This window comes from Ambystoma mexicanum, chromosome 6p, assembly GCF_040938575.1.
Source record: "Ambystoma mexicanum isolate Mex_15411 chromosome 6p, UKY_AmexF1_1, whole genome shotgun sequence".
NCBI classification, from domain to species: Eukaryota; Metazoa; Chordata; class Amphibia; order Caudata; family Ambystomatidae; genus Ambystoma; species Ambystoma mexicanum.
This window is the reverse complement of record NC_090935.1, coordinates 653,815,692-653,842,284: the sequence shown is the minus strand read 5'-3', so window position 1 is coordinate 653,842,284 and position 26,593 is coordinate 653,815,692. Positions and strand designations below refer to the sequence as shown.

Sequence of the window (26,593 nt, the reverse complement as noted above, 5' to 3'; positions counted from 1 at the left end):
CAGCTCCCATATTGCTTCATTGATCTTCCCATTTGGCCGGGAGACGACTTCTTCCGGACGCTACACCATACAATCAATACCTTTCTGTGGCACTCCGGGGCAGTCCTACTCAAACTAACAACATTAACCACCCCCATGGAATGTGGAGGCTTCGGCGCTCTGGACTTCCTCAGATACTGGTTGGTTGCACAATCCCAATTCATGTCCCACTGGTTTAACACATCGGACCCCCTCACCCCACGTTCGGCTGGAGAAACTGGTGGTCAGTGACCGTGAAATTTGCTCCCTCATTCTAAAACCCACCCCGGCTGAACCTGGGTCAGCAGACACAGTAGCTAGCATATCCCTGGCCCTCGCTAAACTATGGAAGCTGTTGGACACACCCCACCCCTTTCACGGAGACCTCCGGCTCTGGAATTTCCTACCAGAAGTTCCACGCGTCTCACAATCCATCGTGACCCGATGGGCCGACGCAGGCTTCTTGGCACTGCAAGATGTTTATATACAGGGTAACTTCCTTGAATGGTCAGATCTTCCGCCCTCCCTTAAACGGAAACCATCGGCTTGGCTGCAGTACTCCTCTCTCTGGAAAAATCTCAAAACTAAATATCCTAATTTCCCTACGGTGCCACCTGACGGACCCATAATAGCTAAGCTATGCTCCTTCGACTCCTCGAAGGGGAAGGTGTCTAGGCGCTATACTCTACTGCAGACCAGGGCTGTTCCCTCTTTTACTAAGCTGAAACACAGGTCGGAAGAGGATCTCGGGGTGGAAATGTCAGACGCGCGCTGGTCCCGGATGTGTGCACGCAGCCATAATGTTTCCTTCAATTCCTGGTTTAAATGAATACAATTTAAGGTGTTGCACAGATATCATCATACTCTGAGCAGGTTACACCATATGTTCAATGACCTTCCCTCCAACTGCCCCAGATGTGGCTCCGAGCAAGCGTCATACATTCATATGATCTGGTCTTGTTCCCACCTATCACAATTCTGGTAGAAATATGTTCCACATTATCTATTATACTGGACCATATAATAGACCCTTCTCCTTTACGATGCCTGTTCCATGACTTTTCCCAGTTGGGGCGAGACTCTAGGAAGCTTGCTGGGCTTTGCATGCTGCTAGCTGTGCGCTGCATTCTGAGGACCTGGCTCCAGCCTAGAGCACCCATGCACACACAGTGGCTCGGGATGGTCACTTGGGCGTCAGACACTGAGGAGTCCTGGGGTGCATTGCAGCATCCACACTCGAGGCCAAGGGATATTTGGCTGAATTTTCGCAGTTACATGTCTACTGTGAACTCGGACTCTGACACGGAATCCTCTATCCCCGCGCTTTCCTCTCCTGACACTGCCCCACACACATTGACTCTTTAATCCTCCCCTGTGCTGTCACCTGCTCCCTGACCAATTAATTTGTATGAAATACTCATTACGCACTGTATTGTATGCATTGTGGGATTGCATCTTGCTGTTGCACGATACCGAGCTTAGGCCTCTTCACAAAGCACTTCTCTTGGTTTTGGCCTCCAGACCTTTAACCCATCTTGTCACGCATTGGCTGTGACTGGCCGTGCTACCATTTCAGGGAGTTTTGTGATTTATCATGATATGGTAGGGGAAAGCACAGCACCCACCCACCCAATCTGGCTTCCCTTTGAGTGCATCAGCAGATCACTCTTGTCTCCTCTGTAAGATAAACGGAATAGCAAGGTACACCTTTGCTCCCACGGCACACAACTCCACACACTCCCACAAAGAAGAACCAGTCACGATTGATGGTGCTACAGAGCTCGTCCAGGATGGCAATCCCTCGCTGAGCTCTGTGTGTCGGCTCTAATAAATCCTGTTAAATAGCAGCTTTGGAGGAAGCCCAGTGTATTTTGTTGGTGCGGTAGGTGTGCGGAGAGGGTGACCAGCCCGAACTGTGCACCTCTCAAGCCATGGTGAAACCTGTGCGACTTGCCTGACGGCTATCCCGGAACAAGGCGGCTGCTGTGGTACTAGGAGATGTAATAGGTGAGCAGACTTTGAGCCCGGCTCCCTTGGTGCAAAAACAGCTGGTGGTGCGGGACGGCGCTCCACGACTGCGCCAAGCAATCTACACCCGGCTCCCCAGCCGGGGTGGACTGGGTGTGCTGGTGGAGCCTGGCTGTGTGCTGGGGGGGGGGGGGGAGCAGTGGCCTGGAGGAGGACTCCCGGAGGGGTGCATCGGAGTGCAACCGCTGAGGGGCAGAGCCTTTGTGTGCAGCTGCGGTGGCCTGGAGGCAGAGGCAGTCTGGAGCCCGATCCCAGCACCCAAGGGGTCTGGTGAGCCAGCGGCACACATCCCCTGGACCAACTTGGGCCGCTGATTGCAATGGGCGCCTACCGCATACTCTGAGTCCCCGGGCGGCCTGGCAGTGGATCTGGGTCTGGTGCAGCCTCGGTTGGTTCCCTTGGGTGGGCGAGCAGTGGGGGTCCCCTCAACCCACAGAGGACAGCGTGGACGGCCTATAGTGAGGTCGAGGACAGGTCTGAAGGTGGGGGGGTGTCCCGGAGTGGCCAATGGAGCAGCGAGTGGCTTGGTGGCCCCAATGAAGTGGTGCCCATGCCCCCTGTAGCCCCCACCGACTCCGCCAAACCTCCTCCTGCGGCGGCTCTTCTCTGGTGGCAGTCCCTGGTGGAAAGAAGTGGCCGCCACCTACATCTGGCTGGAGCGAGGCCTGGTTGGAGCGTGTCCAGGAGTGGCTGGATTCTGGGGGTGCAAGGAGACAGGAGCCTTGGACTGTGTGGGGGTGCCGATCTGGGCTGTGTCTGCTATCCCCTTGTCTGATGGTGAGTGGTGTACATATTGGTTCTCCCGAGTTCACCCCCTCGCTGAAATGACCTGGAGGACTGCAGTGCAGAGTGGTATAGGGTGCTGTGAGGCCCTGAGTGGATGTGCAGGCCTAGGGGTCTGGAGTTGGTGAGGCCCACGGTGGAACCACAACGGTGAGACATAGCTTGAACCCGCGGTCAACCCCCTGGCTGTCTTTCTCTGCCGGCCTTATTGAGCTCTGTGCCTTTACTCCTTCCCCTGCTTGTTCCTGTGAGAGGGAGCTGCCGGGCCCACAGGTCCTGCCATGAGAAAAACCGACTAATTGCAGATCCAGTTTACATTCGAGGGGGGCCCTTCCTCTAGGACTCCCCCGGACTCAGTGCTAGGTGGGGGAGCCAGAGCCCATGGAGGAGTCCACTGGGGGGGCTACCCCAGGTGGGTATTAGGGAGATACTCCTGGACCTTAGGGGGTGGGGGGGGCCTCATGGTCTGGATCTGTTTCAGCACTGGCTGGACAAGCACAGCGACCGCCTGGACGAGGTGGAGCATAGGGTGTCTGGTCTGGAAGATGGTCGGCGTTGCTTGTGGCCGGAGTGGGGTGCAGATAAGATATCTAACAGCTGGCTATGTGACACTGGCATTTCTATCCGTCAGGTCGGGCTGCCTTAGAAATATGTTTTGTGGGGGGCTGGGAGTGTGTTTGGATGAAGGAGCAGCTGCAGCAATAGGCTGGGGTAAGGAGTGGGAGGGGAGCGCAATTGCGGAATTTGTATTGTTGTTTGTCAGGAGTCCAATTCTCAGGCTGGTGATTCACTGTTCTGTTCGTTGGGAGTTCGATTCCTGCCCAGCGGGTCGCCGGCTGATAAGAACCTGTTGCGTCTACATAAGTGGTTTTGGGAGCCTGGCTCTGGCGATTGGGTGCCGGTGAGTGAGAATGGCCTTTCTGGTAGGCACATGGAATATTAGGGGGGGAGAATCGCCCCTCCAAGGTCAGGAAGGTTGCACAGTACCTCCGTAGACACTGGGTGGAGGTGGCCTTCCTTCAGGAGACCCACCTTACTCACTCCTCCGAACACAGGTGGGGTATCCATTGGGGCTGCCACCGGTATTTCTCCTACGTGAGGGGTGTGGCCATCCTAATACCCAAGGGGGCTTACTTTTCGTCTGGTCTTGTGGCGAGGGATGACGAGGCGAGGGCCCTGCTGGTATGTGGCGTCCTGGAGGGGGTGCTATGATATGGCATTTATAACACGCCTATCCATAAGTGTTTCAAGGCACGATGAGGCAAGGGAGAGGGAACAGAGGGAAAACAAAGACAACAATCTTACTAGGCCAGGTGACATTGAGATCGCACAAGTGCAGAGGAGGGGGGAAAGGGAAAGTGCAGGGGGAAGTGGAAAGGAGAGGGGGCAGTGCAATACGTAGGATCAACAGTAAGAATAAATAAATAAATAAACAAACAGGTAAAAGTGTGGCCAGCTTGTGGCAAGTGCAGGGGTAAGTGCAGACATCAAGTTTCAAGAGCTGGTGTCGACTCTAGGGATACAGAAACAGCCCCCAAGTGCAGGGGGTTGCCAGGGAGGCAGTGCAGATGTGCAGCTGGCAGGGGGGATGCCTGGGCCTGAGATCAGAGGGTAGCAGGTGAAAAGTGCAGTTTCAGTCAGTTCAGCAGGGGAGAGGAGGAGAGAAAACAGAAGCAAAGAGGAAGGTCTTGAGGTGGTTCCGGAATCAGAAATGGTTCTCCTCAAGTTTCAGGGAGGCTGTTCCAGAGGGGGAGGACCCAGCCGAAGAAAGATCTACCACCAACTCGTTGCTTGGAGAAACAACTGACCCTGAGGGAGTTGGAGGTGGATGAGTGAAGAGCTCGAGAAGGAAGACATGTAGGAAGAGAGCGTTGGAGGTATTGAGGCCCCAGAAGGCCTTGTGTACAATGCAGAGGTGGTGGTGTGTGATGGTGGTATTGGAGAATGTATACGGGCCAAATGTGGATAACGGTAATGCTTTTGACTGGGTGATGATTCAGCTGGCGGGGTGTCAGGATGCCACCTTAGTGCCGGGGGGCGGGGGTGCCTCTAAATACAGTAATGGACCTTCTATTGGATAGATCTGGGACGGGCCGGGGTTCTGTGCCCATGGCAAGTTTACAAGTGCAGGAGATATGCAGAGCTTACAATCTTGTGGATGGTTGGCAGAGGCAGCACTTGGATGAACGGGACTATACTTTCCACTGTTGGGTTCACAAGACCAGCTCCAGGCTTGATTATTTGTTGGTGTCTTGTGAGGCGGGGGCGAGGGGGGGAATTGTCGCTGGAAGATATCCTACCGGTCATCAATGAGCTCCCGGGATACAAGTCCCCGGGTTCTGACGGGCTGTCTGGGGAATTCTATCAGGCATATGCTCCCGTTCTCCTGCGGGTGTACGCAAAGTTGTTTGCTTCCAGGACCAAGCCCTCCTCGCTACGTGAGGCATATATTGTGCTTCTAGATAAGAAGGGGAAACCGACCGAGGACTGCGCATCGTACCGGCCAATCTCCTTAATTAACGTAGACAACAATATCTTCACTAAGGTGCTTGCCATTCGCTGCTCCCCCTGATGCCAAGCCTGGTGCTGGCGGATCAGGCCGGGTTTATTCCCGGGAGGAATACAGCGTTTGGGCTACAACATTTTTTGGGGGCTTCTCAGAACTTGAGCAGGAGTCACGGGTGGTCGCTGTTTTTTTAGATGCAAAAAAAGGCATTTGACTCCGTCGAGTGCCCATTTTTATTTGCAGTGCTTCAAAAACCCAGGCTTGGTGCTCACTTTATAACGCTGGTTTCCCCACTGACAAGTCAACGAGAACTGTGGTGAGGCGTGCATGATCCGAAAGCTTCGCTATGGGAGGGGGACGTGGCAGAGCGCTCTGCTTTCCCTACTCCTTTTCGCTCTAGCGATGGAGGCACTTGCAGCGAATCTACGGGAGAGGCACATTCAGATGGGGCTGATGCTAGTGCCACACAAGCTGGTATCCGGTAATATTACACTCATACAAATGGTCGCAATACATATAGTCGCTGGGACAAGTCTGTGGCGACTATATAAATGGTCACCATTTGTAAGCGGAGCGGGGGGGAACAGCATTTTTAAATGGGCGTTGCAGGGGTGTCCCCCGCCGGTTCAGTGTTAATGTCCCGCAAACCACTGCCTTTTTTCTGCAACTTTTTTGCCACATGCCCTTTTTGTGGGGACATTATCACATGGAACCCACACACTGATCATCTCCTTGTATGGGGATGATGGCTGGGAGCGGGTTTGGATGGAGGAGGAGCTGCAGGAAAGGCTGGAAGGAGCATGTGGTAGAAGCTCAATTGCAGGGTTTGTATTGTTGTTTGTCAGGAGTCCAATTGTTAGCCTGGTGATTCACTGTTTTTCTGTTTATTGAGAGTTGATTCCTGCCCAGCGGCTTGCTGGCTAATAAGAACCTGCTGCGGCTACGTAAGTGGTATTGGGGAGCCCGGCTCTGCCGATTGGTTGCAGGTGAGTGAGAATGGCCTTTCGGGTAGGCACATGGAATATTAGGGGGGAGAATCGCCCCTCCAAGGTCAGGAAGGTTGCACTACCTCCGTAGACACTGGGTGGAGGTGGCCTTCCTTCAGGAGACTCACCTTACTCCCTCCTCGGAACACAGGTGGGGTTCCCATTGGGGCTGCCAGTGGTATTTCACATCCTATACGAAGGGTGTGGCCATCCTAATAGGCAAGGGGGTTAGGTTTCACCTGGTCTCGGTGGCGAGGAATGATGAGGGGAGAGCCCTGGTGGTATGTGGCATCCCAGAGGAGGGCGATGGTGGTATTGGTGAATTCATACAGGCCAAATGTGGATAAAAGATTATGCATTTGACTGGGTGATGGTTCAGCTGAGGGGGTGTCAGGACGCCACCATAGCGTGGAGTGGGGATCTAAATACAGTAATGGACCTTCTGGATAGATCTGGGATGGAGTTCTGTTCCGAAGGCAAGTTTACAGGTGCAGGAGATATGCAGGGCTTTCAATCTTGTGGATGGTTGGCAGAGGCAGCACAGGGAGAGCGTGACTATACTTTCCACTCCTGGGTTCATGAGACCAGCTCCAGACATGATTTGTTGATGTCCCGTGCAGGGGGATTCGAGTGATTGGTTCCTCCAATGTATTCCACATCTATGACAGGTAATCACCACAGCTGTGCTGCTTCGGAAAATTTTCGGCTCCTGCGTCGATGACGTCGATACGCTGTCCTTGCGGGCCTCTGTCGAGCCGAAGTCACCAGATGTTATAAGTAGGACGCACGACACCCGTAGCCTCAGTTCTGTTCTTTCCGCAAACGTGTTCGCTTCGGAGATCTCAGCGCACCTCGGTTCTTCTGATTCTATTGGTTCTTCGACCTTGGTTTTTTGTGAAGATAACATGTCTTCGTCTTCTTCTACCCCGCGGTCGGGATTCAAGAAGTGTCGGGATTCAAGAAGTGTCGGCACTGCGGTTCCAAGATGTCACTTACGGACCCGCACGACGTCTGCCTCTGGTGCCTCGGCGAGGACCACGCCACCGATGACTGTGACGATTGCCAGTCGTTAACGTCAAAGGCCTTGCGGGAGCGGAAGAAGAAGCTATCTGTAGGTAGGGTTTCCAAACCCGAAAGTCGAAATCCGCTGGGCTTTCGACCGACGATTCGCGGGGCGACTCTCTGCGACATCGGTGTAAATCCAGGGGGGGTCTCGGTCCCGGAGTGGTTCCTGCCATTCCTCTGCCTCTTCGAGGCACTCGTGGAAGCGCTGTCACCGGTCGCCTTCCCCGTCCTCATCCGAAGACTCCGCCAGACGGCGGGTTGCTTGTCCCAACAAGCATTCCTCGCCTGCGGAATGGGATGCATTTCGTAAGGAGATGATGGCGATTTTTGAATCGCAGGGCTCCGTTCCATCCGCGCCTTTGAGAGAAGCCGGCAGGGAACGCGCTAGGGCCACTGCTCGCACACCTTCAGGCTCGGACGGTCGCCGCGATCATCCGGAGCCTTCGAGGTCCCGATCGGACAAGGTGGATCGCTCTAGCCATGCCCGCTCCAGGTCCCGGTCCTCTACGCTCTCGAGACCGTCGGAGCATGTGAGGTCTTCTAAGAAGACATTGACGCCATCCGTGCCATGTCCGTCGAGGGACTCTCTCGAGGCGCCGATTCCGTCAACGCCTATTGTGGAGGCTTTACCGGAGGTACCCCGGGCATCGGTGGAAACTCCAAAGAAGGCCCTGAAGAAGTCAGTGAGGCCTGTATTTGAGCCTTTTTCTGTACCCTCATCCAGGGATTTATTCCAGCCTCTGGATTACATCTCTGAGGTGGATGAAGGGTCTGATGAAAGGTTGGTTCCTGACAAACTATTGTCTGGTCATAGCCAGATGGAAGACCTGCGTCAGTCTTTGCACGATGCCAGTGGTCTGGACACCTCTCCGGAGGTTGAGTTTGGTAGGCAGCCTGGCACGCACGCCGAGTCTTCATGCCGGCGTCTCATGTCGAGGGTGACGGAATACTTTGGGTGGTCTGCACCACCAGTGGATTTTCTGCAGGATGACCTGACAGATATCTTGGACCAAGGTCCACCAACTGACCCAGTACTGCCATATCATATGGCCTTGCAAAGGGTGGTGGCGGCTTGGACTGCTCCGGAGTCTCTCCTGGCAGTGGGTAAGTGGTTGCCGAAAAAATACCGTCCAGCCAGTGGCGACCCCACCTACTTGTCCATGCACCCTACTCTGGAGAGTTTGGTGGTGCAGGCGGCTATGGCCCCAGCAAAACAGGCGTCGTAACCTACCATTCCTCCTGATAGGGACGACAAACGTTTTGACGGTTGGGCGAAGAAAGTATTTTCTTCAGGGGGTATGGCTTTGAAAGCAGCCAACTCTGTGTGTGCCTTAGCCCATTTCACTCACACTTTGTGGAATTGTGTTTCTTTGGCGGCTGAACATATTCCGGAAGGGGAGGAAAGGGATGGCTTTCTTGCCCTTGTACAGGATGGCAAGGATGCCATGTGTGAATCCGTTCAATCGGGTCTGGACATGGCAGACTGTGTCAGCCGGTCCATGGCGGCGAGCACCGTGATGCACAGATTTTGCTCCTGATGTACAAGCCCGCCTTCTCAACATGCCCTTTGATGGTGAACATTTTTTTGGCAGCAAGGCTTGACGAGAGCCTTGAGAGGTTGCAGACCTCAAAGGCTGCAGTGAAGTCGTTGAGCGCTGCAGTCCGCCAACCTCTGCCTTTTCGTCCGAGAGGACAGCAATGAAGGGGAGGTTCCTTTCGATACTACTCTACCTTTGGTAGATCGAGGGGAGCTGCAAATCAAAGGGGCCAACGTAGGAGTACCGGAGGTGGAAAACAGGGTACTCAAGGTGCCAAGGCCGCTCGAGCAGTTGCCTCTTTGCCCTCAGGCACTGCCGCAGCCGCTTCAGCTCAGTCATGAGGTCATGTCCCATGGTTCGCCGGTTGGGGGAAGGCTGCGCAGCATCTTGTAGAATGGCGTTCCATTACTTCAGATGTGTGGGTTCTGGAGATCATAGCCCACGGCTGCTGTCTTTTTTCCGGCAGAGGCCTCATGACAATCCCCCAGGGAATCTCTCTTTGAAGGGTCCGGATCCGCTCCTTGTGCAGGAAATCAAATCCCTGCTGGAGAAAGGCACCATAGAACTGGTGCCTGTAGCGGCGAGGAACAAGGGGTGGTATTCCCCATATTTTTTGATCCTGAGAAAAGGCTGGGGATTGAGACCCATCATGGACTTGCGTGGTTTGAACAAGCTCCTCAGGAAGGACAAGTTCAAGATTCTCTCTCAAGTCCTCCAGGCCCTTCAACTTCAGGATTGGTTGGTGTCTCTCGACCTCAAGGACACTTACTTTCATGTGCCGATTCATCCCAAGTACAGGAAGTACCTGAGGTTCGCGGTTGGCGACTCGCACTTTCAGTTTCGGGTCCTGCCGTTCGTATTAACCTCCGCCCCGAGGGACTTCACCAAGCTCATGGTGGTGGTGGCAGTGTATCTCAGGAAAGGGGGGATTCACGTCTACCCCTACCTGGACGATTGGTTGATCAGGGCGAACTCTCCCGAGCAAGTCCTGGATCATCTGTCAGTCAGCTGCCACTCCCTTCACAGGCTGGGCTTCTACCTCAACTTAAAGAAGTCCCACTTGACACCTACCCAGCGGCTCCAGTACATCGGAGCAGTGCTCGACACGTCCCTGGGCCTGTGTTTTCCTGCCCAGGTGAGGGCTTCTCACATTCTGCAGATGGTGACCAAGTTTCAACATGCCCAGAGTCTCCCGGCGTTCGAGTTCTTGAGGTTGCTCGGCCTCATGGCATCCTTCATTCTCCTGGTGCCAGAGGCCAGGCTGAGGGCTTGGCGCACATTTTATAATGCTGTTTTCCCTACTGTACATTAACCAATCAGCAAGAACTGTGGTGGGGCGTGCACAATCCGAGAGCTTCGATATGGGCAAGGGGACGCGGCCGGCCTGTCCTCTTTCCCCATACCTTTTCGCTCTAGTGATGGAGCCACTGGCAGCGATTCTACGGTAGCAGCATATTCAGCATAGGGTGCTGAGGCTAGGGCCACACAAGCTGATCATCTCCTTGTATGCGGATGACACAGCCTTTTTTATCGATGACCCGGTATGCAACCTGGGCCCGTGGTGCAGGAAGTGCTCCGATTTGGGGAGTTCTCGGGTCTGAGGATTACCCACAATAAATCGGTGGTCTTTCCGCTCACGGAGGGGATGAGAAGGTTCAAGAATGAGTTTGGCCTCAAGTGAGAATTGTCCAGGGTCCGGTATCTGGGGGTAGAGGAGTCATGCAGTCAGGATGGCCTTTTTTGGGATAACTATGGGAGGACGATTGGGACTCTCCAAGAGGCGGTGGTGAGATGGCAGACACTTCCGCTCACACTGCTGGGCCGCATTTCGATTGTGAAAATGATTGTGCTCCATAAATTTGTGTACATTTTCCTCAACGTCCCCTTGTTTTTGTCTTGTGGCTTCTACTTACGGTTCCGAGGGCTCATTCTTGATTTGCTTTGGGTGGGGAAACTGGCGAGGGTGGCGTATACAACACCACCCCAACCATTTGCGAGGGGCAGGTTCTGGCTCTGTCGGACCGAGAACGATATTATTGGGCTTCACAGACACATTTCCTTAGGCATTGGTATGCCACTCACTTTGTGCAGCCTCATGTACAGGTGGAGAGGGTGCTTGCCGCCCCGAACCTGTTAAATTCGGTGATCCTCGGGCCCCCGGAATATCGCCTAGCACCTTGAACATCGTTAAGATCACCTACATGGTTTGGAAGAAGATTGCAGGAAAGTTGGGTGTTCATACATTATACTCACCCCACTCCCGGTGTGGCATGTGGCTGGGCTGGCTATGATAAGAGAGCGAGCCTATCTTCGGCGCGTGGACAAGCTGGGTATTGTCACCTTTGGGAATTTTTTTATTGATTAGTTTTTCTCTGTACAGCAGGCGAGAGAGAAAGGGGGGGGACTCGGCTCTGGATATCTTTCTGTACCTACAGGTGCTGCACATGCTCGGTGCACTATTCCCCTTGTTTCCCAATATTAAGGGGTTGCCATCGCACAAAACAGTGTTTGCGTCTTCAGAAAGTATGACATAGTAGCCTGGACTGAGCCTGATAGCTATGGCACCCAAATCCCAAAGAAGACGGCCTTGGAAAGCAAAGGCACAGGCACACCAGGATTGAATTGGCATCAACCAAGGTCAAGTATCTTCTTTCAGGGATAAAGCTCGACGTAGATGACCTCATTGGGCCAGTACCCTCAAGTAGTGAGGCAGGAATGAATTTAAACCATTTAAAGTTTTTGTAGCTTCTTGAGAAGCAGGCCTAGCTTTTACAAAGAGGATCAAAAGTACAGCAGTAATAGGGATAGATTCCATCCTCCCCACCACACTTGTACATTATTTGCTTATTATTGATGCGTTACATATGGAAATAATTCTAGGAAACAGACGTTCTGGCAGTACCATATACTTTTGGGTTCCTCACCTTGGGTGTATGAGTACTTTAGGAAGGGACATTAAGGAAAGAACAAATTGCTTACCTACCAGTACAGTTCTTTTGTTTCTTTGGAATCTGGGTCTGGAATGTTTTTGGAGCTTGTGGGAGGTAGATTCATGCCTGCTACTAGGAAGGGTTAAAAAGGGAATATGGAGGTGACAGCAATGTCTCCTTTTTCTTGACTTTACACTCCTTTATAGAGTCACTGGTAGTTGCTGCACCCTGTCTCATTGCGAACCGCAGTGATGCCCGAAAAAAAGATATGTAGTTCATAAAAAGCCATTTCCGTTGCTAGCATGGAACTCGTGCTAACCATGTAGAGGCCACAAAGCTACTGGATTTCACCCCCCCTCCCCTTGCCCCCCCAAAGAATATGCTTGCAGACAGGGTTATGCTGGTTTGGACAACAGTAAGGATATATTCATGCAGTTTGTTTTCATTTGGATGATTCTGCTTTGCATTCTACAGGATAAACTAACAGTGTTGGAAGATCTGATTGGCTATAATCTTCTTCTTGCCCTTATGTTATTCCGTTAATCCACAGTGTATAGGAGGAGCCAAGTACCCCCATCAAAGGCTCCTACCCCATGTTGCCTATATGCTGGGAACTGGAAATGGCTAACGAGCAATGCCAGTACCACAAAGAATCTTCGAGACAGGGTATCCATTGAGAAAACCCTACATGCATGCACAAAGAAATAGTGCTTTTCTGGCTGGGGTGCCGGAAGACGTGTGCATTTGAACAAGAAAGGAGACTGATGACGTCATGCGATGTAAAATCTGATGCACCTAGAAAAGACACGCAATATGAGGAGATATAGACAGATCTATAGAAGATGAAGTATCGAAGTTATGCAACATTTCGGGATAGAAATGAAGATGCTCGTGCACAGAAGCACTGAAGAAAATGCAAATTAATTTTACACCTGTACAGATGCAGAAAGGCAAGTAGGGCAAAGTAATCATAAAGGCTGGCTACGTATTGATTAGATTGCGGCGACACCCCATTGTATACATATAGGAATATACAGAACCTCGATATTCCACAATGCACTTTAGCAAGGCTTGAAACCCTATGATTGGAAAAGATTTTAGTGTGGCGCAGTTAGCAATAACTGATGGCGAAGGAGAATTTCGAGACAGACTTGGCTGGCCCAGCACCAAGAAGTTGAGGCCACAGTGAGTTGGGCGCCTGTCAAAAAGGCTACAACGAACGTGAGACAAGAACTGACTTCTGTTTGAAGCAGAATGAAAAAACACTGAAGGCATCAAGAGTTCATCATTTAATAGCATTAAATGCAGCAAAAGGCTCAAAAGAGTGGTCTCCAGTCATATGATCAAGATCGAAAATAGCTTAATTGACTGGCAGACTGTAGGAGTGATGATAAATGTTGGGCTAATTGGTGGGGAGGCAAGGCCACACCAACCCTCCATACACCTGGGATGGTAGCCTGTGTGCTGATAGCGTGTGGAATATTCCAGAAGGGTACAACCGTGCCAACCAATTGTAGATGGCTACGTATCAAAGAACCCTATAGTTGGTGTAACCAATTAATCGTTGTCTATTTAGTGACAATGAAGATGACGGTTTACTTGGGATGGGCTCAGTTGCCCAACTGACTTTAGGTACCCAATCATAACTCCCGGCTATATGGAATGTGTACCGAGATGTTCTTTGAGAGCCAATCACTTTCCCAGCTAAGTTTTTTTTGCAATGGGTTGTGCTATGCAACGTCGGATGATGTCCGTGTACTCCCTGTTTTAGACAATTGATATTAAAACACAACCTAAGATTTTGCCAACTTCTTGAGTCATTTTGATTATTGATGTTTGAGTAACTTCTGCATCCTCATCCACCTCAAAGTACTGCTGCCTCGCCTTAAAGGATCCTAGGTCTATGGGTTAAACAGTGAAAATTCTTATAACAACAAAAAAGCATAGATTGCGAGGATAATGGCTTACAAATGCGTGATTCTCGCCAAGCAACAGCCATATTCATTGACTCTGTCTTTGAAATACTTCTCATGCGTTTCTTCACTTTAGAGGCTTCATTATAGAGTTCCACGTTAAACTACAGGAATGTTTCCAACAGTGACTGTAATATTTTCAATGGAACAGGTGAAGAAGCTCATTGGTATAGGTAGTTTACTGCACATTTCCGAATTCAATTTGATTGTATTTTTTCACTGCATATATATGTTGGGGAGGGGGGGGGTTAGGGTAATAATACATGTGGGGGGATATGAGGGGCGGGGGTGGAGGGGTGCGGATCCCCATATATATGCAGTGAAATGAGCTCATCCTTGGGGCTACAAGCCAATGCCTAGCACTACATAGTCCATATGCTCCATCCCAAAATCATTTTATTTTTCAAACAATATGTTTATTAGTATAAAGCATCTTCCAGAACTGAACATTCTTGTTCATTTGACTGGTCTCCAAACTGCAAGTCAGAGTCCCTCCACACAACCACTTAGATGTGTTTCCTTCTGAATTTAATTCAGTGGAGTGCAGTTATGTATTTCTAATGAACCTATATCGGGCCTCATCACGAGTTTGGCGGTAACCCTTAAATGTGGCGGTAACGCCATTACCTCCGCATTTAAGGGTCCACCAAATCACAGGCTTGGCGATTTTACCCCCAGCTCTGAGCTGGGGGCAAATCCACTGTAATTTTGCCGATTTTCAGCGCTATTACCGCCGGTGGCAACACGCCGGCGGTAATAGCACCGAGCATTCCCCATTGGGCTTAATGGGGAATGATGAATTCCCGAATAGGCTCAATGGGGAATGGGTACTTACCATTCCACCAAACCTGTGATCTGGCGCTATTAGCGCCGGGGGTTTGGCGGTAACGCTAATAGCCCCAGCGGTATTACCCCCCAACTCGTGATGAGGCCCATAGTGTGAGAAACCTGAGGGCATCCTCACACCGACTACCCTTGGATCCTCTTTTCAGGTGGCCAGGGAAAGGCCATCGCTTTTGGATCCTGACCCTGGGGGTGGAGATGCGAGCGAGGATCACCTGGGTGGGGGGTCCTTGGGGATTGAGGAGAGGATGTCTTCAGTAGAGTCATGGCATCCCCCTTTCCCTTGTGATAGTAAACCTTACCTTCCCCCTACCTTCATAGGTTGTTACCAATCATTTCCCCTCAGTCATACCACTCTAGTATTGAGACGAGGAAGAAGCCTGAAAACTATTGTGAGGGTCAGGCATGTCCAGGGAACACCAGTGATTGTGGCCAGGACGTTGGACTTGCACCTACAACCTGTTAATAAGTCACGGGTGCATAAAAGGTGGAGCCTCCAGCAAGGAAAGGAAAACCAGCAGGAGAGATGTCGGGCTGTGAGAAACGGGCATGAGAGGGGAGAATTCCTACACAGAAGGGGGCTGCCAAGGAGGGTCCTGTCTGGAGGCCAAGACGCGCCAGCTATTTCCAAGGAGAGACTGTGACGCCAGGGCTCGAGCGGACTGTAAGAGCGTCAAAGCAGTCTGAGTACCCTCTGCATGGTGCCCACAGCCAGAGCTGTGGGGCACAGAGAAATCCCAAGTGCTGCATACCACCGGTAGTGTCTGCAAGTGACGAGCAGAGCTACTGGCAACCCACAGTGAAGTATGCACAGAGCCGGGAACAAAGAGTGAGAACGCCCGGATGAGCTGCCGAGGCCCGGTGAGTGATTCGGAGGGGAACACTCGCACCAGGACGCTTCTGGAGCTACCACAGGGCATATGGTGATGCCGAATTAACAGAATTAAGTGTGCAAGTGACAGTGAACCCAAAGTGAAGGGATTTTGAACATTTCAAAAGTAAACACAGAAGTATAAATCAAGCATACTCCTATGTCCCTCCCCTTTACGCCATGCTGTATGGGCGTCCCTCGCTAGGGACGGGAGACGGAACCTTTTTCACTAGGAAAAAAAGTCTTCCCCTTTAAATTTAGAGGCACTCAGGGGCACGGCCCTGGGAGCATACGCTCCACTGACTCCACCCACCGCCGCCACTCCACAGTTCCCTTTTCCGCGTTGATGGGAACAGACCGCTTTCACCAGCGTTCCTGGGTTTGGCTTTGGGCTTTTAATTCCACGCGCTCTTCCCCAGATTCTATCTTTTGTCTTCTGTTTTCTGGTCTTAATCAGGTACTCAGTCCTCGTGCGCCACGCTCCTCCCCGGCGCATGTCGACTTCATGGGGCTTCAGCAGGTGTGCAGACTGCGAGGGGCTCTTCCCCACGTCCGACCCCCATGCTCTTTGCCTCTGCCTCGAACATGGCTGGGAAGGTTGTACCGTGTGTGACACACTTACACCGCGCACTCTGAAGAACAGGCTAGCTCAGTGGAGGGAGCTCTTCGAGAAGTCGCCTCCTGAGGACTTTAAGAACTTCGTCAGACACCAGTCCAGGCCCAAGGTATGGCTGCATTTTTCCATCCTACCCCGCAAAGGCGACTCCTTTCCCAGGAAACGCCCTAGCGGGAGTGACCGTTCAGATTCTCATACCAGCACTGGTCAGCTACCGGCCACCAGGCAGGGGGGGTCGCTAGATCCTTCTGGAGACGGTGCTGAGGGACTGCAAGGTTCTTTTACCGGGTGTCCAGCCGAGGGGCTACGCCCTACTATTGGACGAATGTCTGAGGGGGCGCCTGTATGCAGCCCTACCGGCGACACAGCCCAGGGCTCTATGCCTACCAGGTGTTATGCTCACCTGGTCTCTGCGGGGACGTTGGGGCACGGTTGCAGCCCTTCCTTGAAGTGGATTCCCCTTGTCAGGCTTCTTCCCCTGCTCGTGTGCTATGGACTGCGCTGGTGGTTGGTACTGCCTCTGCGGGGATATGAGAGATTGTGAGAATGCTGCAATATGACTGCTGTCTCTCTCGAACCCTTCTTCCCAGTATGTGGTGAGCATGTGCCGACCCATATAGTCTCACCTGTTTATTGATGATGGTGAGCTCTCCGTCCTGCTAGTGAAGGGTGCTTCCCACACAAACTGGTCACAAACTCCAGGGCATCTTCTTCAGTGAGAGCATTGCCACTGTCTGCTCCCGTGCGGGGAGGGGTCATTTATCCATCGCATTTACAATCTCCACAGAAGCTTCACTGTGTGCAACACCTTCCCTAGTCCCCCTGACCTGATCCAGACCGTGGAAAGACATGCAAAACAATATATTATTACAAACTCTGCAAGTAAACAAACCATCCACCACACCAGACAGGCCAACAAAGACGTGGGAGGAAGACCTCCACAACATTCATAACTGGATAAACCCCACTTCAGACGAGAGTGCTCTAAAAAAAACCTTTAAAATCCCTTTGAATAATTCTGCTAAATGGTACACAACAAAATTACACAGCATGAAGGAATAAAAGGAAATTGGAGGAAACATAACGTACAAGCAGACACATTTGCCTACCACCAAGAGCTCCACAGGGCCAAAATCTTCACAGCTAAAAAGCGCACTACTTCAGATGCATTTACTCCACTCAACAACAACCAAAAGAAAATTGTCAAGATAATTAAAATATATAAATACCTAGCAGCCAGCATATCACATATATCCATCCAAGAGCTATGCTACCCAATTCTGATGCTCTTTACCAAAATGATTATACTCATCAAAGGACAACCAGCCCCTTTGAACGAACATCCCAGAAAATAACCTTCAGCCCTTTCTCCGTGGAGGACGTTCTCAAGACTGTCAACCTGTGCAACCCTCCAGGATCCCCTGAAGAGCCCTGTAATCCTAATCTATTTAAAATCATTATGAAACAACCATGCATTTAAATAATTTCTCAATACCCCATCACCACCCCACCGGGATTGTCCCCTAGTATTAGTCAGCCTATGTCAGACCACCCCTCAAAAAGAAATCAGTGGGCCCTAGCGACCTAGCAAACTATTGCCCAATTGCAAACATTCCTTTCATCATGGAAATACTAATCTACGGACATCTTTGTGACTTCATTGACTACCACAGCATGGCTTCAAACTCGAGGCCTTTCCTCAATATGGGATATGCTAAAGAACAACACAGACAGCAACTCTGACAGTGCTCTTATGCTTCTGGACATGTGAGCAGCCTTTGAACCCATTAGTCCTGAGCTTCTAAAAAAAACTAGGAGACATTGGAATCTAGGGAACAACTATACATTCGATAAACTCCTTCCTACCCAATAAAACCAAAGCCACCATTATGACTCCATAAAGATCCATACCATGCCAATTGGATAGTGGAGCATAACATATAGTGTAAAATATGAGAAATTTGCTCTGTTATGCTGAAGCAACCACCCCATAAGCCTTCCTATGGATCTGCATGTGGTATGCTGAACTGTTATTACATTTTAAACTTGCAAGCAAGGACTGAGTATTCGGTTGTCTCTGAGGTAAATGGTAAGGCAGTGATGCTGCTGAAATGGGCATGTGGCCTTCACACTCTCGGATCTTCCTTATATCAGTTCCAGCTACCATGTTTGCATGAACCTTGATGCCCTCTTTGCTTGAACATGACTGGTAGGTAGACTGGTGGGAGGTCTTGGTACAAAAGAATATTCCCCCCTTGCTGTAAACAACGCTCATCAAGCAATGCACGTTATCGTTCACATGGTCTCATATGTTTGTATTCTATTTCGGAGGGCTACAATCTTTACATTTAGCCTTGTAGTAAAGGGATTGTTAGGGGTTACATCCTTCTGATGGGCATACTTTACAGTCCTGGGTAGTTGGGCCTTAAAGGTGCATTTTAACATTATTTATGATGCCATGCCGAATGGCACAGAGCTCAAAAGCATTTTATGGTTCTCCGTAGTAGGCTGTGCAAGCTGCAGGCTATGGAGCTCAGCTGCCAGTTTGAATGACCCAGGCCCCGGGCCGCATGAAATGCGGGACGATAGAGGGTCTGGGAGCTTAGGCGTGGGGTGGGGGAAAACGGCGCGAAAGCGTAGGGAGGGGCATCCGAATGGCGCCACAAGAAACAAAAGCCCAGGAAGGGCAGGAAACAGCACCTGGGAAGGTGCGAAATGTAACAGCAAGGGGTCAGGGAGGGGTAACCCGGCTGCCCCCAGGAAGGAACAAAAGGCCGGGGGGGTATAAGTAAGCCTGTAAATAAAAGGAGAGGCGGCACAAACCAGGTAAGAGCTCACCTCTCTCGGGTAGGCTCTTAGTACCTGGAGAAGGGGAAGGAAAAACGTTTGCCACCTGTTAGGGAGAATTCTCTGTTTAGGCTGAATTTCCTAACCTTGTGAGTCCCCCAGCAGCTTTGCTGGATTTCTGGAGTTTGTTTTTTCCATCCTGCCAAGAGTGTGACCCTTTTCCTCTCACTCTTGGACATGTATGTGTGTAATTCCTTTGAGATGTCAATGTGTTCGATGGGCTATGGGGTCTTTTACTCCATAGGGTCTCATAAGTTTTTCTATGTGTGTCACTCTGCACCCTACGTGTCGTGACACGGGGGCGCCCTAGCAGGTCCCCCCACCATAGACTCCATACCCGGGGACTGACTACTGTCTCCCCGGGCATGTAAAGTCACCATTGGCTTTACTAGACCTAAATTTGCTAACAGAACTAGTACCAACCATCTTATTGTGGACGTGCTAGTAGGGGTAATACGATTACTCCTGGATCTGTTACTCGAGGGGGCACTGTCCCGTCCCTCCTCGTCGAGTTTTGGCTGGTGGCAGTGGAAACTACTTGTTATGTTCGGCCCCGAGCATAACCCTATGGGATCCGTCCCATTGTTGAAGATTGATACTGTTTTTCGTTAATCTCCAACGTACCACCGATCTACTTATCTTAAATAGGTTTATCGAGTGGTATTTTCTGCCAGAACTCGGGTTGTAAAATGGCGTCTGTGTTTTTCTCTGTGACTCCTAAACCAAAGGTTGAGCCCTTTGTTCCACTTTTGGCGGGCCTCTGGACAGAGACCCTCGAAGGTGGCGCCATTCTGTCTGGGTTACCTCAGGGTTGTGGGAGGGGGTTTAGACACCCTGGACCGAGTTGCCTTGCCAACTCAGGTCGCACTCTGAAGTGATTGGCCCAGGTGGTGAGCCTTCCCGCTCACCACTTAGCATGTGTTGATTGACAAGCTAGGCTGAATGAATGGGGGACGTCTGCATAAAAGCAGGGCCTTTGGGACTGGATCTTCAGGAAGTCGCCACTGGACCTAAAGAATCCGACGAGGGTAACGCTGAGTCGACCTGCACGACGACACCGCCGGTGGAGCCCTGCGGAATCGTCTCACAATCTCCCGACGACAGAAGAGATCTCCCTGCCGGAGAGGCTCTTTCCCTGGCTGGTGGGAACAACCAGTCTTCTTCTTCTTTGTGCTTTTTGGTCGCCCAGGACGCAGTGGTCGAATTGCCCATGCAGAGCACCCGGCAACCGGATAGCCACTACTCCTGCACCGTGATCGGAAGGTGGTGCCTTGTGACGAAGCACTCCGCGGCTGGTTTCTTCCCTGATGGTGCACCGGACATCTTCTCTTCGACGACGAGAGCATCTCTTCTCTTGGCCAAGACCCGTCGTGCATCCACCACCAGGAACAACTGCCCCCGTCGGAGCTGTCTTCCACAACAAGGTACCGTAACCGCCTGGCTTCCCTTTTCGATCGGTTCGTGTGAGGTATCTGATTCCTCTCCGTTCCGTTGGATTGCCTCCAAGCTTTATTCACTCTTTGTTCTGAACTGGTTCAACCTGACGCTAACCAATTTGCTAAACAAGACTTGAATGCATCATCCGTACAGACTTTCCAGGACATCGTGCCTTGCCTCTCACCGAGTGGGCCTGGCCGCCGAACTGTAGGAGCTAGTGTGATTAATGCCTTCTTGCCTTGCATTTTTACCCGCTTCAGTACGAACCGTGTTGACTTCATTACCTGCCTTTCTCTTCTCTCCCTTCCTCACTAAATATTCGAGTGTCATCTGGGTTGAGGTATACACCTCTGTCTGAAAATAAGTGGTGCCGTAGAACCTAGAGTTGTCGATATTGTGTTTCGGGGGATTGAGCTTTATTCCATTCTGCAGAGTAATTGTATTTTGAGTTGTTTGCCGTGATTCGCTTTAGTATTTTTCGTAGACGTTCTGTTATCAATAAATAACTTACTATCTTTATACTAAAGCCTGGTTGCGTGTTTACTCGTTTTGCTGCGAAGAATTACCCTATATTGTATACTCCCTATACTGACCAACTTTTCTTGAGGGAAGTCTGACTGCTCAGCCACAGCTACCAATTGAATCTGTGTGGTACAGACTGCTACCAAGTGGGTTCATCGCAACACCTGTATTCCTAAATCTTTTGCAGTGATCCCAGAGGGAACTGCACAGGTTTCCGCCTAACACCACCCTACAAGAATAACGGAAGAAGGGGTGCAGACAGGAGCCAGTACGCTGAGTACTCTCTCGGTACACGGTCAAAAAAAGGAGCGGGCAGAAGTAAGAACGCTGAGTACTCTTTCGGTACACGGTCCAAGGAAAGAAGGAGCAGACAGAAGAAGGAACGCTGAGTACTCTTTCGGTACACGGTCCAAGACACGTCGTAGGCGGCATGTGCCCAGGAACAAAGGCTCAGGGATAACCAGGACTCAGGAGGAGCCTTGGGCAACTTCGGAACTGGACACAATGTGCCCAAAAGCATATGGCAGTGTAATTATTTTGTTGTGTTGTATTTTCTGTAAGAAAATAAAATGCCTACGGCCTACAATTTTTCCATACACATAAGTTGTCTGTAATTTATTACTTAGGTAGGGATCTGGTAAGAGAAGCAAAGTGAACCCACACTACTCAGCCTAATGTTAGAATTGCTTATTCAGCCAGTAGAGGCTAACTGCTCCCATAATGTAGCGTTAGTAACACGGTCCAAGGGCTATACCTGGGGTAAGTGGCCCTGTAGCCCAAGGGCACCGGGTCATTTACCCCCTCTATAGCCCTTGTAACGCATTACTAACAGCACCTCAGGTTACCAAAGCGGTAACCCACGGTTAAAGAACGGGATGCCGCACGCATCCCGTTCTTTGAATGAAAATCCTGTGCAAAGATAGCCGCCATGGTTGTGGAAGGCGGGGCTCCATAAAGAGCCCACTTCCATTTCCATGGCGACCAGAAAAGCAAAATGAAGGGAAGCTGTTGCAGCGGCAAGTGGTGCTGCCACAACAATCGGGTAAATCGGGCAGGGGAGAGGGGGTTGAAAAGAGAAAAAAAAGGGGAAGGGTCGGGACAAAATGGCGGTCCGGGCTGAGGGGGGCAGCCTGCAGGTTCCATGGACCCAAGGGCTGAAATCGGCTGTTTCAGCCTGCGATCTGCAGAACCTGATTGGCTGCTCCACCTGCCCTGGGTGCTAATAATAGTCATGTGATGACCGTCTCTTCAGCTTGCATTTTCTTTGACCTGTGGCTGTTCTCGTGTACACCTGCAAAAGTGATGTGCAATGAACGTTTCAAAAGATGAAACGTGGCTTTCCCAATGCTTGTTTGATAAGTTGCGTTGTTCGGTACCGTGCTTCAACAGGTTGTGGCTATTGGTAGAGTGAGAGTAGGGCTATGTCTGAAATAATGTAAGATCCTAAAGAGCTGCTTATGCAGGCATATTCTGTTTGTTCATTATCACAAAGCTTTCAGATGTGCTGCAACAATTCTCTCAATGTTTTTTTCTTCTTTTCTGTCCCCCAGGTATCCTGTGAGGTAACGGCAGAATCAAAAGAAACGGGTAACAGTCCGAGTCCCAAAAACGCAGAGCCAGAAAAGGAGCCAACTGGTATCTCGGAATATTTCTTTTCCGACATTTTCATGGAGGTGGACGATTCAGAGTGAAAGAGGCTCTTCCATCACGACTTGTGCTGAAGGTTCTGCTCACAGAGAGCTCTGCGGGACTGCGTCTCTGTGGCCGGTGCACGTGGCTGGTCTGATGGCCCTGCATCAGCGTAGCACACGTGCGCACACAATGTGTCAACCGGCCACCATAACCACTCATTAGTGACTTTAAAGAAATCACAGTTGATCTCGGCTCTTCCTGTACAGAGAAACAAGAGCTGCTATTTATTTATTTAAGTTTAACTTATTAATGATGCCCACACTTATTGGAAATCTTTCACCTGAGAAAAGGAGCTTTTTGTGGCATGCCTCTTTTTAACCGAAGGGGAGCGCACCCAGGTGGATAACCAACCACATATTGGGTTCTCTGTGGCAATTTTTTCAGAAATAAATATTTTAGCTTATTAATTTTGAAGGCACACGCAAGGGTACTGCCTGGGTGTTAACTTTTTTATTTTTTAGTACTGTAGTGCCATTCAGCGCAATCGGATCTGCTTATTCTTTCCTCGATTACGTTTGGGATCTCTTGTAGACACTTAATATTTTTGAGCCATTATTCCCACGAATGCCAACTACTCCTAATTTGCTTACATTTGAAATGAATCCTGCCTTGTGACTGGCGAAGCACTTTTCGGCCAGCGTAAACTGGTTAAACAGAAATAAAGTAGAAGCTTGCATGGAGAGTGCAGCCCTACTCTAAACCCGCCAAGGCAGTGACTGGAGTGTTTTGCAGTTTTGAAGGAAGGCCTCCTATCGGTCATTACTGTACACTTTGATGAAGATAGTTGCGTCTTATATTTGAGCCTAATTCTAATTCGACACAGCTGGTCTTTTTGGTTAACAATACTTCCCTTGCTCCTTCCTAAATGTGTTTTTTTTTCTTCTGAAAAGGGTGTTGTGGTCGTACTGAGTGCGGATTGACCACCAGATGAGTCTTTTGAAATGTACAGCTTCCTCAGTTTTATTTCTGTGATTGGTTGCCTTAGCTGGCCTGGCCAGTTTTGGGGAGGAGAGGGTAAGTGCATGGTCTGACACCAGTTTCTCCAGGGACATCTCGGGTGCCCTGCCCCCCTGAGCTCAGCGACTGTGTTCTCATGTCCCAGCTGATGTTATGTGGCGACATACCTATTAAAACACCTTAATTTGTGAGGCGTTTTTCGCCCTGAATTAGTTTTACATTTTCTGTTTCTTTAGTGTTTTTAATGTATCTCTACTACATTTTGTTTCAAAGTCAATCACTTAAAGTAACCAATTCTGGCTGCAGTTTACTCCTATGGCACAAATGCTGAAAACCATTTGGGTATTTCTATCCGACCAGCCTAGACCACAACCTGCTGAGACTGAATATATGTCAAATTCAAGCACTTTTTGGCTTACTGAATTTGGCACCATTAGTCTTATGCCGCGTGTTTTCAGTAGTAACAAATGATGCACAAATTGAGCTTAATGTGCATTTTTTTATTACTAATCACTACCGGCTTCTTTCCCTGATATTTCTGTTTTATGCTCGGTGGGGTGTCCATGTGTTATTTAGCCTTCTCTACAACATTCTGATTCTTCAATTTCAGTGCTGAATTCTGCTATTTAGAATGCAGCTTTCCATTGTGATACTTCTCACGTTACCTACAGCGCTTCTAGTCATTGAAGTGTGGAAATGACTGTTGTTCTTTTGCACTGTACCGCCATCTTTAACCAATGAACACATTGGTGTCGACCACAGTAGAGAAAAGTTCTTGTAAACTCAGCAGCTGGGGAGTATATCCTATAACGCAAGTCTGGACTTTTTCATGAGAGCAATGTTCCATGCATCTCCCCTCTGTATTGAATTTGTATGGACGGTATGCCGAAAACCTTTACAAGCACGAAAAAAAAAGTTCTGTATTGTCTGTAAATGATTTGCACGCTTATCACCCTATCCCGCATAGCAGCAGGTATTATTTTTCCCCTAGGAGTTCGTCTGAGAAAATGAGCACAACAATTATGGAAAGTATGTGTCACTTGTTTGTGTGAATATAGCTGTATATATTGTTGAATTTTTGTCCGACGTGTAATTAAAATTGCATTCAGTATAGCTAATGATGGATCAGTGAAACAATTGGGATACTCTACGATGCCAGTGTTCATGACGTGTCCTACACCTGCATTCAAGAGATCCGATATGGTGCCTTCTCGTTAGTTTCAAGGTAAAAAAGCATTGTTGCTCCTGTTTGCAGACCTTGTGGCCCCATCTGCATCACTGTTATGAGGTTAATTCCCTTTCAGTAAACCGGTTGTGTATGATGCTGTTTTGTTCGATAAAAAGGCAAGTTCACAATGATGGAAAATTCAGTAAAACGAGGCTTAAAATATCACTGAATGATTTCCCACAAAATACATGCTGTTTGTTTAAAACAGTTTTTGAATTTTGCACCACAAACCCCTGTCCCCCGCCCAGCCCCTTCATTAATAGTTTCTGAATAATTTGGTGATATGGGAATTGTCCTCTTGACAACAATTCTCTTCTGCATTGGTCATGACTATGTCTGTGTTGAAATGTAAGCTGCAATGCTACATATGTAAAATATGTGAATAAAATAATTTGATAACTTTTTGTAGTTTCATAGTATATATGTAACTTATTTTTATTTATTGTATTTATTTGCGTTAATTAGAAACTGTTGCTAATTGGACAACTATCTTAATGATTACTTCCATGACCAAAGAAAGATACAGAAGGAGAAAAGAAAGAAGACCATCAAAGACAAAAGAATACAAACTTTTCCTCATTAAAACCGCAACTTGAAAAGAAAGAATAGAAAGACAAGCAGAGAGCCAAATTACCACAATTAGTCCTTGCATCCTCTCTAGGTCAAGGTCTCATTCATAAATGCCACTGTCACTAGTACCTTTGGCACCTTTTCCCCACTTATCAGAAGGCTCCACCAATCTTCAGGGGCCAGTGATGCAGCATTTTTTTTAGCAACTGGCCAGTGTTTTAGATTTTCCACCAGTCCTGTCTTCAAACAAAAACAACATTGAATGACTTTCGGGAGAGTGGTTGGCAGTCTTGATGTAATTATCTCATTTTTTAATAACCAGTTCATGCTGATCCTGAAGAACTGGGCCCTATGATGTTTACTCAGGAATTTGACTAGGTACTTTGGTAGCTCACCCAATGCCGTGATGTTGTGGTCCAAGTGATGGTACAATTTATAGGAACTTGCTACGTCGATGGTTGGAATCCAATCAAGTTCCTCCAGCTTAGTTTTGACATTACATGGGTTTAATGTTAGCGCTTCTTCCGTAGATCCAAGTTCCTTCAACTTGGACAGATTAGCGTCAATCCAGTCCTTCAGTGCCCCCTTAGGCCCCTTCACCATTTCCTTGTAGATGAGCTCAATGGTTGTTATGTTGGTGCCCAATAGGCATTTACTAAATAGGGCCAGCCTCTTCTATTGCACTATTGCTCTTAGTGATAAAAGGCCCAATTCTCTGCGTAGGATCTGAACCGGGATGGACATAGGAACGCTCAAAACAGTTTTCCATAAGATACCTTCTGGGTTGACCATGCTTTGGTTGGTAACATCCATGTGGCTTCTGAGCTATGTCAAAGATGGAACGGCTTTCATTTTGTAAAAATCTACTACCTTGACCATTGAGAAGCAGCCAAATTTCCTGTTTAAGATCTTTGCTTGGCTCGCCAATACTTTCACTCTTTGGCACAGTAAGTCTTGGATCGGTGCTGCTGTTGTTAATCAGCACTCCCGGGTATTTAATTGACGTAACCTGCTCGATTCCTGTTTGACCCACCCTCCACACAAGTTTCGATTTTATTTATTTTTTATTTTATAGACCTTAGTCTTTTCTGTGTTGATCTGTAAATTGTTCTCCTCCACGTATCGTTTCAAGCCGTCCAACTGACGCTGCAGACCGATTGGTGTCTGGTCTATTAAGACCAGG

The 26,593-nt window shown here is 49.5% G+C and overlaps 1 protein-coding gene across 4 annotated transcripts in view; it reads left to right on the top strand.

Moving 5' to 3' along the window:
- Positions 1–25,248, top strand: part of BDP1 (BDP1 general transcription factor IIIB subunit) — a 2,223,165-nt gene extending 2,197,917 nt beyond the window's left edge. For all 4 annotated transcript variants that reach the window (XM_069627521.1, XM_069627519.1, XM_069627520.1 and 1 more), the window contains one exon: positions 22,514–25,248. In XM_069627521.1, coding sequence (XP_069483622.1) covers positions 22,514–22,654 — 141 coding nt within the window. In that variant the 3' untranslated portion in view covers positions 22,655–25,248. The remainder of the gene's footprint in view (positions 1–22,513) is intronic.
- Positions 25,249–26,593: the final 1,345 nt, after the last annotated feature.